Consider the following 15012-nt stretch of genomic DNA (forward strand, 5'->3'; position numbering starts at 1 on the left):
ACACTTGAAAGACAACGACCTGTCGAATGATGGGAGGGAAAAAACGGCGAAATGATGAAGACTGGCTGCACTTTTTGGCATGCTGGTGCGCAGAATATTTATTCTCATTGATGTATCGTTGAGAAGGTAGCCTCACTTTGGTAGGGGCCGTCGTGAGGGAAGCAAAGGCCATCCATAACCTCCTCCAGTTTCTTCAACCCTGCGTGCAACCGCTCATACCTCTGAAATGCGCAGCGCACGCGAGCACCAACAACCAGATTCAATAGCAGATAGTAGCCCCCCTAACAAACTTAGCAAAAGCAAAGACGACACCGTAGGTGTCCTATGATTTTGGTGGAATACCAAACTTCAATGTGTCTCTTGCTCATTCAGCTAGACTATAGGGCATAGGAGAGACCAACTTGAACGTACTTCTCCTCGTCCAATTAATGGGAAGTCGTAACGTTTCTTGTAACCTTTGAAGAGCACAGAATCCAGGTCTCCAAGTGCCAAAGTAGTCTCGTGTTTGGCCCGAGGACCTTGTGGATGCTCACCGCTGGCGGGATTGTCGACGACGTCGGAGCTAGCAGTTAGCGATGAAGGAATTTCAGAAGCTTCCCCCGACGACCCCTCTCCTCCAAGCGTTGCATCGTGTGGTTTTGATTCGCCTTGCTCACGCCGCTTGTCTAGGCGATGCCGAGGATGTCGCCTTGGGCTGCTGGCTGTGCCGCACGATTCATCATCGTCATTAGGGAGCTGAGCGGACCGTACAAAGGATGGTGATCAGCATTAACATCCAAATCAAGATGATGCTACAATTATGAGCTTGCTTAAAACGCTAAATGGCCTTACAAGCTGCAGGAGAGGACGCTGCCCAGGAAGCTGCCGTCGCCAGGGGAAACTTTCTTCCGCTAGCATCCTAACAGATGTCGCACTATAGGAGGCCAGCTGCATAGTACACTTCACAACCAGGAAAATGAGGGCAATAGAAACTGCCACTACTAAGACATGATTCCAAGCATGTCTTTGAAAAAGACCGCGTCGACTGTATTCGACCGTATGAAGATACTGGGCCTGTAGGAACGGATCCGGTTGGTAAAGTCCAGCTTCCAAAGATCCGGTATTCGCCTTTTCCGGATCCATTGTAAATCCCTGAGGTGTGTCTCGGTACTGGCGTCCCCAGTCGGCAAATGGTCACCGTCTGTCAAGTTATTTTGAAATGCTTGTGAAAACTGGTAAATGCAGCAATCAGGAGCAGCCTCCTTAAAGCCTCTACCAAGATATTTAACCCTATTTAAGAATAAGTTTTAAATACAATGATCGAAGGACTTTTCAATGCCTCGCGGCAAAGTAGGCACTAGGACCGGTACGGGCAGTGCGGAACGCACCGCTGAAGTAGTGTACTCACTCAAGGTTAAACCTCTGTTACCTGCTAACTTAAGCAAAAATAAACGTAAAGTGTCTAATATTTGTAAGCTTACTACCCCAAGACATGTCTAGGAGCGCTGTGTACAGAGAAGCGCTGACGACGGCATGATCGGCAGCAATAACGGGGCCTCGCTCCTGAGCAGACAGCCTCAAGCCGATATTAGATTCTAGCTTTTTCCACGTATTAAATAATGTTTCCTATTTTGGTGCTCATTTTTTATTTTGTTTTCCCTTATGAGACAGGTTGTGGGAGGAATCGAAATGCTCAGAGGCACTGCAGTTGCAGCTACAGGTGTGTTCTCTTCGCAGAGAACGTTGTGCCTTTCTCACGTAAGTGTTTACATCCCTGCTGTCATGCAGCAGAAATTCCTAATGGCAAATTAAGGGTTAATCCGTCGAATAGTGGAACATAGTTTGTGTAGTGTTCGGCAACACAATGAAGTCACTTGCTGAAAAAAATGCTCGCGTGCCAGGTTCAGACTTAGGCCGTCTGAGTGTTCAAGAGCCAGTTTCAGACACACCTGCAAACGTCAGACTATGCTGCATATTTTTTGGTGTCGTCTTTCGCAAGCCTCAGGAGAGCTTTGTTTTGATGTGTTGAGCCCAGCCAATTGGAGTCTTCCCCGTGTACCTGGCAAACAACAACACTAGACCTTCTTTAGACCTAATTTGCAGCAATCTACATATGTTGACAAGCGTCACTCGACCAATTTTACCATTTTGTTCGTGAAGAAGATACGGTGGTTTGGATCCTTACAGTGGTTTACCTGCTATATGTATATGTCAATAAGGGTTGATGGTAAGAGCAGTTTTACGCTTGGAATAGCGGGAATGGTAAGGACTGTGCTTCATATGCAGATATTCCATATGCATAGGGTGAATATTTGTACCAGATATGAATTCAGTCAAGACTGCTCGCTAAATGTGTTAGAACACGCTACTAGGCAAAAAAAACTAACATCGGTTCTGCTGGGAAAAACGAGTTAAGTGGGGACAAGTCATAATGAAAATGGCTGACCCTGCTTTTGTTTCATGAGTTGCAGCCTAAAAAGCGTTCCCAGTAGGGGGGGTATGCCTGTGCTTCTTGTAAAAACAATTCCCTGAAGGTGCAAGCGTGATGCTGGGTGTTTCAAAATCACAATGCACTCGTGTTGAACGGCCTTCATTGGAATTGAGCCCAAGACATGTATTGAATGTCGGTGTGCGGCTAACAGCGAACAAGTAATGTGAAAGAAAGATAAAATAGTATGGAAAGTATCCGACATCGCCGAAGGGGGATAGACTGAAACTTTTGTATATCCAACGTGCAGAAGGAATTTAATAGTTAATTTCCTGAATTTGGGAGGTTTGCTTATGTACTGTTACTGAGTATCATCCCTAGAAGCTTGCCAGTGTCAGCTAGGACCCTGTAGATGGTGAGCTTCCGCTGAGTAGCGATTGTCTCATGTCATCCGTAATTTCGAAAAAAGGATTGTCTTCTAGGGCTGGAAGTGTACCGCCATCTTCTTCGGCTTCAGTAGGGTTTGTGCTGGGCCGTTCAAGCTTATCCACTTAGCTGTGTGTCGCCGGCATTTGCCGCCGTATTATGGTTGGTCAGTGCACACATTGGCGACCTCATTCAAAAGTAGGACAGACAAAAGCAAGCCTCACCTTAAATCCAGATAGTAGTATTGTGTCAAGCGAAACTGCAATTAACTTCCCTCACCTATCTGCGTAAAAATTCAGATGTAGACATTGTGTGTCTACCCATTGTGTTGTCTAGCGGAGATAAGGCTGTTATCTGGTTCTGGCTCCTCCAGTCCCTTTTGCACAGCCAGCTTATCTTTGCAGCGTGCCTTTTGGTGCTGCCCTTGGGTATGTGGAAGCTGTGTGTGGGTCTTAAGGCTGCTGAGCGCTCTTCAGGTCCGTTCCACGTTCTTGGATGGTGGGCATAACACTGCCTAGTACATTAGCGACTACAACGCGATAATTCCCGAAACAAAAATTCACCGACTCTACGAAGTATCCGGTTTTCCCCGTTATCTACTCCTGCAGCAACCTGCTCCACTCTCACGAATCGAATCACTTCAGCGCATTCACACAAGAGCCTGGGGTCCCAATGGCGTGCACAGGTGACGAGAAAAAACGTACCACTGTACGATGACGGCGATAAATGACAAGGAGGAGATGATAGTTACACAGATAATCTCCGTAGGATCACGGGAGGGGCTGGAAACATATAGAGAAGGGATCTCCTCGAAATATTGCTTGTTGGAGACCTTAGCTGCATGATTCATTCACTATCAGAGGATACAACTGCTAAACAGACACTTGGCAAGCAGAAGTTAGCCTGCCCTAACGAGCGGCCAGCTGAAAGAGAACATACAGCTACAACCACGGCGAAAACGCCAGAACACTTCCTGAAAGGTGGAATAGACACATATACGCGCAACTTATACAGTCCAACTATTAAATAGATCATCGAAGAGTAAGTTTTCTTCGTCGAGAAATGGCTCGCAGCGTTCTAGAGAGCGATGCACACACGTACACACGAACAGTCTTTCCACAATCTCGGCTTAATTGAAACTTCGAACCTAGGTGAGTTACCGTTCATGTGTGTTCTACTTTCAATTAAACGTATTTTTTATACATGCTTCTTCTACTTTAATATACAATAGTCGCTGCCTGTATTTTAGCGGCTCTCAATGCAACCGAAATACTATAGGGACCCCTTTGTAGGCGACTTGCGGGAGGGTCCTTGAGATAAATGAGCTCTAGTACCAGTAATATGTCTTATAAATGCTTAAATGAGGAAAGAAGAGTAATATGTTGGGTCATTTAAAGTCCTTCGCCCTTCATGAACCGCAAAGTTCACAACAAAACAAGGCGTCAGCAACGCTCAAGCAGCACATCCCTAGTGGCTGCATGCACGTGACTGCTCATGCCTAAGAACTGATGTTATAAAATATTATTGTTCGCTTTTAATGACTACAGTACATGTTATTGGCTCTAATTAATTTGAAGTATAGCCGGCCACCTTTCCCTCCAGGCCCAGGAGGCCGTCGGAACCTGAACGCCAAAGCATTCAATTGCATAGCTAAGGACCCTGCGGAAGGCAGTACATATTGTCACCATAATGAAGTGAGCCCAAGGCGAAGGTCTCTTGGAGGGACGCAGTAGGTGACGTAGTCACGGCGGTTTGGATGTGGACACCGCGGAAGTGCAGCTGCAGGCAGCAAGCAAGAGCAACAACAACAGAAGCAGTGATGGGAACAAGGTGCAACAGCTGTAGCAGCAAGGGCGAGAAGAAGTAGCGAGAGGCGCGACCTCAGACGATTCGGGGGGGTTCAGTGTTGGACTTCATGATGTTGCCGGCTTTTCAGTCAGGTTATATTTCAATCCTGAACAGTGTGGGGTGCGTGCATTTAAATATGTGGAGTGTACGCACACTTAGGCATTTGAAGTGTTTTAGCTTCCGAGTCGTCTAGGGAGCGTGGTGTGCTTCCACAACTTAACCGTGTCCGTACAGTACGCGTGCAGTTGGCACACATCTGATGATCGTGTGGACATTTTTGTTGGTGTAGGATGTGTTTCATGGCACACCCAGTTTTGCGTGCATGAATTTGTATTTCTAATTACTGCGGACGCATGAGTGCAGATCGCATCCGCTGCAGCTTTGGGCACAGAGGGAAGGACCTGGGGGATGGGTGTTGAAAAAAGCAGACAAGGAATTGGGAACTCCTGCTATTGAGCTGAGGGGACTTGTCCCCTCTTGTCACGTCTGCTGTCCACCCGACCCGCAAAAGGAGCTTTCAATTACTCTGCCGGTGCTGGTCCTTATCGTCAAAAACGTGAGGCCTTAAGTGGGACTGGCTGCTGCTGCATGTAGACAGCAGCGCAACAGCACGAGGGAACAGAATTTTTGCTGCGTTTCCCTCAGACAGCACATATTCACTCTCAGCTGCCCACAACAAGAGGGCATGAGCAACTCTTGCTGCAAGCAGCCAGGTGAGAGGAGATACCAGCGGCGGGAAGCCAGTCATGTGGCGCGGTGTATGTGCAGATCAACAAACTGTTTTCTTTTGAAGTGCAAATTCTGGATAGCAAGAAAACAAAAAGGCGCTTCAGGGTGTCAAACTTCCAGGTCTGGCGACAGTTGCCAATACACCTCAACGCTGCACTGGCCTCTCGGCATGTTTCTTGCTTTCTTGCCGCTTCTTTCTCTCTTCTGTCCTCCTAAATTTCTTTCTTGTCATTTTGTGTATTTTGAGTACACATTTCGTACCACCACCTGTCCTCCATGTCTCGTCTTCATGTCAGTTGGGTCCGCGAGACCCTTCCTTTGTGAGTCGTTTTTTTTCCCGTTGCTTGTTTGTTTACCTGTACATGGGCTGGATATTTGCTCATTGCTTGTCTGATGCTGCGGATTGCCGTTGTATGTGCAGAAGGAGACCCGCATAAAGCCGTACTTGTGCGCGATGCCGTTGCGCATGGACAGCGGTTGGGTGTACGTACACCTGAATTTGGCAGATTTGACTCGCAAGGCATTCGGCACCCACTACGTCCACACTGCTCGAGTGCAGGTACATGCAAACTGTAGAATCAATAGAATTTTCTTTTCGGAACACCCTTTTCGAGAAGAACTTCTCCCGGAGGACCTGCGCCTCCCTCTAGGCGAGCTCACGTCCTGATTTGGAGGCTTCAGGCTAACAGCTCTCCCATGAATCCCTTCAGTCTGTTGGTCTGAGTGCGGTAGTCCGTGGATAGTTTAGTATTTGAGGGGGTTAGAGTGTGATGTTGTAGCTTCGCGATAGTATACTGTAAAGCTACATATTGAAATACTGGCGTAGCCTTCACAAGGTTAGAGGTAGGGAGGCCAGGAGTTCTACGCATTAAGGGTCGAATAACCTAGGAGAACGCTAGTGACGAATTACATAAGCATCGACCGACCAGCCGGCATATACCGTAAATTGGTTTAATGGTCCCGGTGCGGGGCCGAAGTACGTAAACTCGAAGATGTTCGGAAAACGAACTCTGGTCGACACTAGAATGCAATAAGTCCCATTAAACATTGCCCCTTATATTTGTACTCCAGTGTTTGTAAAGATATTCGGTGCATGCCGTACAAAGTCGAGGACAGGAAGTTCGTGCGAATCTCTACTGCCGCCTTGTCGGGAGCACCTGGTGGGAGGGACTGAGCGTTTATGCTAGACAAGACAAGATGGATAACGAGAAAAGCTGTAATACCAATAATCTGGGGCAAGCAGTATATCTAAATAGCGTTCCTATTCTTGGGGCTGAGGTTCCTGTTGCGGAGCCGGGCGTGTGTCGAGACTCGCCGTTCGCCTGTTCATTTTAGCTCTATAGGGGTTCTATCTAGACACATTTTGACGAGTTATCCTACTTTTTCGCTTTCTGCCTTAATTATGTCGCTTCTCCTCATATGCCCCGGTAAAGCCGCAGATATTTCCGTGGCGGGCTTTGGAGGCGCTCAGCCTCGGAACTCATTGGGACTGAATGAAATTCTCCGTCATTCTGCCATTCATATCCACGCCCTCAACCACAATATTACTGTTGCTTCTGCCGCCGTTGCTTCTTCTGCCTTCAGTGCAGGTGGGAAGCTGGCACTCACACATGACACAAGCGGCGACTTTTATCTCCGGGCTGCCCTCTAGCCCCTTACTTGAGCAGGTTTCCAGGTGTGCGTACACCTCAGCGCACATTCCATTCCCCGGATACCCAGCTGCCTCTAGGCGTCTGACGCTGCACTCCTTGACGACCGTTAATGCGCCTCGACCCTTCGGAGGGAAACCCTTGTGCTTCTCGGCACATCTACCCCTCTTAGGGCTGAAGGAGCGGACAGTGTTACAGCAGCATCAAAACTTATGTAGTAGAACTAGCAACTGGTTGCACTCCTGGCTCCAGGGCAGCTCTTGCGCTCTTTCCTCTCGGGCAGATCGATTCCGTGCCTCTGCAGAAGACAACTGCAGTAGTAGTGGCAGCAGAAACAGTAGCGACAGCAGCAGCAGCACCATAAAACTGTATACATCAAGTGAGCGAGTGAGAGTTTTAAGAGACAGCAACGCGTGTCACGTGAGGAACTTCAGCATCGTGGCGCACGTAGACCACGGAAAAAGCTCTGTTTCCAATGCAATATTGCAGCGTCTGGGACTGGTTGACCCCAAGAGGGATAGGCGCTTTCTTGACTCCTTAGGTGAGCCTTCAGGCCCTGAATGGTGCGTGGCAGGGGATTATGCATCTCTTCTAGCTGGAGCTGGAGACTCCCGAGTTAGTTCTGGACGTACATCATCAGCAGTTTGTCTGTGCTTTCTGGCCCTTTTGCGATATATCTAGCTAGTTTTGCGTTTGTTGCATATGTACATCAACTCTCCCAACGCCGTGCGCTGCTTGCTACTTCTGCAGAAGTAGAAAGCAGTCGAGGTATCACTGTTCGCGCCAGGACCTGCAGTCTTCTTTACGGACTTGGATCGGACGATCCCTACGTGCTGAACCTCATAGACACACCAGGCAAGGAATGATTCGCACTTTGGCCTTTCTCTACCGCGTGTCACTCCCGCAGCTGTGAGCCCCTCTTATTTGTATGGTTTGCGTGTTTTCATTTGGTTGTCTTCTCGCCACGTAGCATTGGTATTGTATGGGCATTTGGCTGCTTTTTCTGCAGCTACAGAGGCAAGTTCCTTTCGCTTTTCATTTTTAGTTTTCTCTATCTCCTCCATTCCTTTTTCATTCTTCCGCTTGTATCTCTTTCCCGTTCTGGTGTCCCATGTCGAATCTGCCTTCTATATTCATGAGTAGTCTTATTTCACATGCATTTTGGCTTTTTTGTTTCCTTGGCCTATGGCATAGCTTTCCCCCATCGGTGTTTTTTTCGTGTGTTCCGCCTTTCTTTCGCGCTTGTCATTTCACGCGCGCATTTGTATCTTCCCTTACGTTATGCCATTTGCCAGCCTGCGTCGTTTGTCGTGAGTGCTGGCTGTCTCCCAGCCACGCGTACAAGCTGTCACAGCCTATTTTCCATAAATTATGGATCGCAATCCACCTCCGTGTCCCGCATGCTTCATCTGGCCGGTTCCCTTCATATCGGTGCGCTGTTTAGGTCACGCTGACTTTTCTTTTGAAGTGAAGAGGAGCCTCTGGGCCAGCGATGGGGCTGTCCTTCTCGTTGATGCCACTCAGGGCCCCCAGGCGCAGACTTTTTCCCACCTGCAAAAGGCCCTCGATAGAAACCTGCCGCTTGTAGCAGCAATTAACAAGGCATGTTTTGCTTCTGCTCATTTTGACATTGCCCCTGCTGCGGCTAATGGTTTGCTTGCTGCTGCCAGTTGCCCTTTTTCTGTTTTGGCCATTTTGAGTAGGGCCGTGATACGCTTCTTTCAGCCCCTAGAGTTTGGTGGAGTGTACATTCACCTCAGATTGACCTGGCGGAGTCTCATGAGCAAGTTGCCGAGCTGAAAAAGACGGTCGGCGGCATATTGGGGGCCCCACCAGAAAGTGTCTTGGGAGTTTCAGCGAAGACGGGAGAAGGTGACTGAGGGCTTTCGGTTTAGGGTTTTTATGGTTCAGGAATCAATGGTTTAGCTCAGAGCACCAGAGGTCAAACGTTGAGGGGCAGTTGTTCTAGAGCTCAGACTAGGGGGCGTATGCTTTAGGTTTAAGATAGGGATTGTTTGTTCGTGGTGTATGGCGCAGGGTACAGGGTGACGTGCCAGGGGCTAGCAGGGGAACGGGGCAGCGTTGATTGTACAATGGCCAGGGTGTGACTTGTCAGTGTACTTCAATATATGTGTAACGTCTACGATTAAGGGGTTGGGATGATGTTTTGCGGATCTGCGCTTTAGGCATAGATGAGCTGCTGGAGGCGATAGTGCAGCGGCTGCCACCGCCTGCAGTGAAAGACAGTTCGAGGACTCCACTTAAGGCTTTGGTATTTGACAGTTTCTATGACGCTGCTAAGGGGGTGGTCTTAGTTGCAGTCATCCGAGTAAGTTATATAATAAAACCTTACCCAGTTGTGTCCGCATCAGTGTGAGCGCTCTCATGTGCTGGAGGCTTAGCGTGTCCCCAATATTCTAAGCCCTACACTACAATGTTGCAATTGCTAAACCAGAAGCTTCATACAGGTGTACAACTGCTCTGGGATGTTCCTGCTCTGGGATGTTCCAGGAGGGGCGAATAAGGGCTGGGGACTCCGTGACAGCCATAAGGTCTAAGCGGCATTTGCAGATTCGAGAAGTGGGATTTATGCTGCCAGAGCGATACAAGACGGACTGTCTGGTGGCAGGACAGGCAAGTGTTGCTCCCGAGCGGCGAGCGTTGAGCAAAGGTGTCGGCAAGGCACACTTGGGGAAGATGGGGCAAGGTGATCGTTGTGGAGACTTGGTTCTGTCGTTGTTGCTGTAGGTCGGGTACATCTGCAGTAATTTACGGGGGGCTTCAGATATCCATGTGGGAGACACTCTCTGTCTCTCCCAGTCTCCAACATTGCCTTTGCCGGGATTCGAACCACCCAAGCGCCTAGTCTACGCTGGTGAGCTGCTGCTGCAGTGCCTGCAGTTGCTGCGGCTAGTCAGAGTCGTTTTGCCGCTGAAGTCCTTAGGTACAGTTCGTTGCTATTGCTTAAACTCGCACATCGCGAAGAGTACTTGTCTCCTGCTTTTCCCCCAATGGGGCTTGCTAACCAAAGGTTAGCCTATGGTGTCTCAAAATATGCGGCGTAGGGTTGAGAGTTTTGGGTTTGGCTGTGTGTAGGGGTGTATCCGGAGGACCCTAGCGAGTACGAGAAGCTGAAGGTGTCTCTGCAGCGCCTTATGCTGACCGATGCCGCAGTAGAAGCGCAACCGGCTTCCTCACAGGCACTGGGCCCGGGCTTCCGCTGTGGCTTCTTGGGCACCCTGCACATGGAGGTGGTTCACCAGCGGTAGGCGTTCTCCAGCAGCACCAGCAGAGGGATGCCACAGACGCGTGGTATTGTTACTTGGGGGCAAGTGGATATGCCGGGGGGCCGAAGGGGATGAAGAGCAGGCGGTGTGTGCACTCGTCGGTAACTGCATTTGCTGGATGTGTGTTTCTGTTTGTTTCTGTGCATGCCGCTGAAGACTCGAGGCGGAATTCGGGCAGCGTACAGTACTAACGTCTCCTGGAGTTACATTTTTCCTCGAGATGCCTGATGGGCGCCGCCTTCCCGTCGGAAGGCCTGCGGAGCTACCAAAGGGCTGCCGCGAGCTTCTGGAGCCAATGGTCCGCCTCCAGTGTAGATAGGGGCTTTTGCCTCATCCGCTTTGCCCTCAGCCAGCTGTACCGTCAGGTCGCTACATATTTATCATACATAACAGCCCGTTCGTGCTGCCGCGCATGCGACGCAAGCGGGTCTCTCAGCCTGTGCTGCAGCAGCCACAGGTTCTATGGAAGCACAGAGTGGGCACGGGATTTATGAGTATAAATAGGTGGAGTAGACACTCCGGCACAATTAATGGTGGCTGTTGCTAGTGAAATTTGTTTTATTCAGGCAAATCTCACTGTTGTTGCACCAATGGAGTGCATGGCTGCTATAGACCGACTTGCGTTTTCCCGGAGAGGCGAGCGTCTCGAGTGTCGCATCCTGCAGCAGCAACAACAGCAGCAAGTGATGCCGAAACGCTGTCATGCAGCTGTTGTCCATCTGGTGTACAAGCTCCCGCTGGCGGAGATCCTCGTGGACTTCGCCGACAAGCTTCAGAGCGTGACGAGCGGTGCGGCAACTTTTGATGTAGAGGATGCAGGCAAGTGCCCCTTGCTGTTTCTGGCTGCTGCTGTTGCTGATGCTATTTACTGTGGCATTATACCGCTGGTTGCTTGCTTAAGCGGTGCTGCGTGAGGCTCCCTTACCCTCTATAGAGCGCACAGTGGAACGTGTTTTGGGTGTACACACACTTAAACCATTCGTAGCTGGATTCATCGAGTGTGGGATGGCTTTTTCTCCCCAACCTATTTCTTCTTGGCTAGGATAGTAATGAAGCGTGAGTACTCACGAAGCGGCAGCCCCGGCCGCCGCGAGGCGAGGGATGTGCATGTTGCCTGGAGCAATTTGCTATGGTTTATGTACCCAGGGTACGAGCTGTCGAGAGTGGAGAGTGTTGGCTTCTTGGTGAATGGTGAACCTGTAGACGTCATGGGCCTTCTTGTGCATCATTCCAAAGCCAAAGAAGTGGTGGGAGTAGCATTGCATATATACTAGCTTCTTCAGCCTCTTTTACTTACGCCTTTCGCGCAAAGCCCACCTCGCATTTGGGGAATTGTACGCCAGGTAAGGCAGTTGCTGGCATGCACCCATGCAAGAGCAGCAGGCGCGCGTGTGCATGCACATTGCAGGCGGTTCGTCTGACGGAGGAGCTAGGAAAGGCTATTCCACCCCAGCAGTTTGAAGTTGCGGTTCAAGGAACGGTGGGAGGGCGAATTGTAGCGCGTTCCACAGTAAGGGCCCTGCGGAAGGATGTGACAGCCAAGTGCTATGGGGGCGACGTCACACGGAAACTGAAGCTACTCAGCAAGCAAAAGGCAGGAAAGAAGAGAATGAGAGCAATCGGAAATGTCTCTATCCCCCCGAAGGCCTTCTTAGGCCTCCTCAAACTGAAAGACTGACACACAACACTGCATCCACCCCCAGCCAACCGCGGTCCCTTCTGCTTGCCGCCAGCATCTTGAGCATATTCTATCTCATCTTTTAGGCGGCTGCCCCTACTATTTTTCTGTTCCGTACATTTCACTTCCGCCCGTTTTTCCTTTTGTCGGTCAGCTCCTGCCGATCTGCTCCTGCGTGTTTCTTTATCTGTGCCTCTGGGGTACCGTGGTTGTACCTACAGAGCAGCAGTAACTGTTTTTGTGTGTTTCGAAAGCTACACAAGCTTTGAGGCTGTGCTCTGCCTAGACTAAGGAACTTACATTTCAAGTGTTCACTCACGATAACACATATGCGCATAAATAAGCTGTTCTCAAGTTTGTAATTATGGGCGGCGAGAAACATAGCCGCAAACCAAGCAACGAACCTCCATTAACGGTTGCTGCTGCTCCTTTAGTTGCTTGGGCTGCGCGCGATGCTGCTGCTCAATGGCTGCATCAGACTGCGCCTGTCCCCGACGGCGCCGCCTCCGCCGCTCTGGTTCATCTCCAATTCGGCAGCAGCAACAGCAGCAGTAGCAGCTGCGGCTGGTCCACAAGTCCTCACAGCAACGATGACAGCTTGAGCGGTCCCAAGGACACGGCCTTTGGTTCGCCCCACTAGAGCCTTTGTTTCCTTCTTTGCATGCACTGCCGCTGTTGCTGCAGCTGCAGTCAGGGCTGAGGTCGTTTGCAGCTGGGGTTGCTGGCGCCTCTGAATTATGCCGCTTGGGCCTCTTTAGGAATGTTTGTTGCTGCGCAGCCCCCCTGAAGCGGGTGGTGGTGCAGGCACCGCCGATGCAACTGCAGGCTGTCTTGGTGCAATAGCAGCGGCCCTGTATATATTGCCTCACGCTGGTGGTATGCGGCAACAGTGGAGAATAGCAACTACTACAGCAACTGTGCTTCACGGAGGCATGTAACCTTAGCACGTGCTTCCTTGCCACCTCATGCAGCTGCTGTAGCAGCACACGCGAAAGTGTAGGGCTCTTCGTGCTGAGGTGTACAGACGCTTGGAATAAGAAGTTAAGCCGCCGCTGTGTGGGGGACGCAGCCGCAGGGACCGGTGCTGGTGCAACAGCAGCAGTTGCTGCCTGAGATTCCGGTGTTTCTGAAGCTATTCGTGGAGGGGAGACTTCATTCACAGCTGTGCAACTATCCGCTGCTGCTGCTGAGTTGAGAGGTGGTTTGGGGACGCCTGGTCCGCAATCGAGAGTCAAAAGAGCATACATTGTTGTCGTTAGGCGCCATACGCACCTGATTGTGCGTAATTCACAAACGTATTTGCGTAATATGACCATTCAAGCCCTTTACGAACAAATGGCACGTCGCAGTGGTCTGGAGCATGCGTGGGGCCCTGTGCAAGCCTGGCAGCTGCTGTTGACGATGCACTTGTTCTTCTAAATGGCAGCATAGACAATATCGAATTCATTAACATTAGTTTATATGGATTCAAATGAGGAGTATATACATTGGAATTTCAGTTGCTCCGGAAAGCTAAATCTGGCCTTCTCCTTACCGGCCGACTGGTGTAAGTGGCGTAGTATGAAGGCGAAATCTGCTGAAATATCTCAGGCGGTAGCATCAGGTGAATCGGAAGTATAATTCATATGCATGGTATCCACTAACGGCAGCAGCGCTGCGTTTGTTGCAGCAGCTGTAGAAGCTGACACAACAGGAATCGACCTGCAAGACTCGACCCTCATGGCTGCATCCGTGCACCCGCTGCAGCAGCAGCCCTAACAACTGCAGTAGCGGCAAAGGCAGCAGCAGGTTCTGTTGCTCTACCAAGGGCAACTGCAGCGGATTGCCAGTGAACGCCTTCTTTAGACCGTTCATGGCTCAGTAGTGATGGAGGGGGCAGAATCTGTAAACGTACCAGTGGCAGGCGTGTTACATGTCACTGCTACTGACCAAGCATGTACTTCAGCAGAAGCAGCAACTGGAGCAGTTGGAGCTGGTGGTGTTGCAGGTGCTCCAGAGCACGCTGCCGCACGTGGCTCATCGGGGATAGCAGTAGATCGGGTACCGAGGCTCACGGGTAGCCTCTCGACAGTTTATCTGTTGCTTCACATCCACTTGCTGCCTTTAGAGCCACAGAAGCAGCAGCAGCGGAGGCGGCAGCAGCAACAGCACCTGAGGGACGTGTGCGTGGACTCAGCGGCAATCACCCGCAGTTTCACTGCTGCTTTGCTGCAACATACGGGGCTAGTGGGATCTGCGCTGTTGCCTTTTGAAGTCATAAGCTATGATTCGCGGCTTTCTCTTTTCGTTGTAAAGACGGACTCGGCATCTGCGCCTACGTTGATCCTTGTGGCTGCAGGCATCCGTTCCCTCGAGGCAGCCTCTGCCACCACCACCATCACTCTGCCGTGTTTCCTGACTTTGGTGAGGACTGCTGCCTCTCTGCATGCGCTCGCTTGCCCGAGGAGGCCCAATGCAGTGCTGCTGCTTCATGGAGGCCCAATGACCAAACAGTAGCAACGGCAGAAACAGCAGCAGCAGCAGCGTCTTCCCGCAACAACAGCGAATGCAGGGACAACAACACATTCACAAGATCTTTTTCATTTTCAGTTTTTCGGCCTCCGTCTACCCCTTTTTGTGCTTTTGGGGATATCCATTGTGCATGTTTCGGATGCACACGCCAACTGGTTCAGCTGGCTAGTATTTTTTGTCGACCTCTTTACGCGCTCCCAGTAGGGTGTGGCTTTTACGGATAAGGTATGCGCGTGCGAATACAAATGCTAGTCGCGCGTATGAATACTAAAATGCGCACATTGTACCCCGGATATGTAGTACCTGGCATATGTGCTGCATATTCATCGTATTTGAGTATATGTATCTATACCCTTATGACAGTGTACACCCCCGCTTTTTCTGCATATGCATCACCGTATGCATCAGGGCATTGCTGGTCCCTCGTAGTTCGTATGGTGCCTTAGTTCAATCTAAGCACTAACGTACATGGCAATG

The 15012-nt window shown here is 50.3% G+C and overlaps 3 protein-coding genes across 3 annotated transcripts; 2 read left to right on the plus strand and 1 right to left on the minus strand.

Annotated features, from left to right (window-relative positions):
* Positions 1 to 136: 136 nt before the first annotated feature.
* On the minus strand, positions 137 to 1122 carry EMWEY_00008090 (hypothetical protein; the record flags this gene model as incomplete). The annotated part of the gene is made up of 3 exons (XM_013482046.1): positions 137 to 221; positions 412 to 735; positions 832 to 1122. Coding segments are annotated over 3 exons (700 nt in total), but the record flags the coding sequence as incomplete, so codon positions are not given.
* A 7308-nt stretch (positions 1123 to 8430) lies between these two features.
* EMWEY_00008100 (GTP-binding protein lepA, putative) lies at positions 8431 to 12024 on the plus strand (the record flags this gene model as incomplete). Its single annotated transcript, XM_013482047.1, has 9 exons — positions 8431 to 8490; positions 8763 to 8931; positions 9246 to 9388; positions 9808 to 9934; positions 10156 to 10324; positions 10503 to 10644; positions 10913 to 11135; positions 11493 to 11593; positions 11755 to 12024. The coding sequence occupies 9 exons, from the start codon at positions 8431 to 8433 to the stop codon at positions 12022 to 12024; spliced, it is 1404 nt and encodes a 467-aa protein (XP_013337501.1).
* A 1866-nt stretch (positions 12025 to 13890) lies between these two features.
* EMWEY_00008110 (hypothetical protein, conserved) lies at positions 13891 to 14787 on the plus strand (the record flags this gene model as incomplete). The annotated part of the gene is made up of 2 exons (XM_013482048.1): positions 13891 to 14427; positions 14740 to 14787. 2 exons carry the CDS (start codon positions 13891 to 13893, stop codon positions 14785 to 14787), a joined length of 585 nt encoding a protein of 194 aa, XP_013337502.1.
* Between the last annotated feature and the right edge of the window lie 225 nt (positions 14788 to 15012).

Source organism: Eimeria maxima, genomic scaffold (genome assembly GCF_000499605.1).
Source record: "Eimeria maxima Weybridge genomic scaffold, Emw_scaff50, whole genome shotgun sequence".
Lineage (NCBI taxonomy): Eukaryota > Apicomplexa > Conoidasida > Eucoccidiorida > Eimeriidae > Eimeria > Eimeria maxima.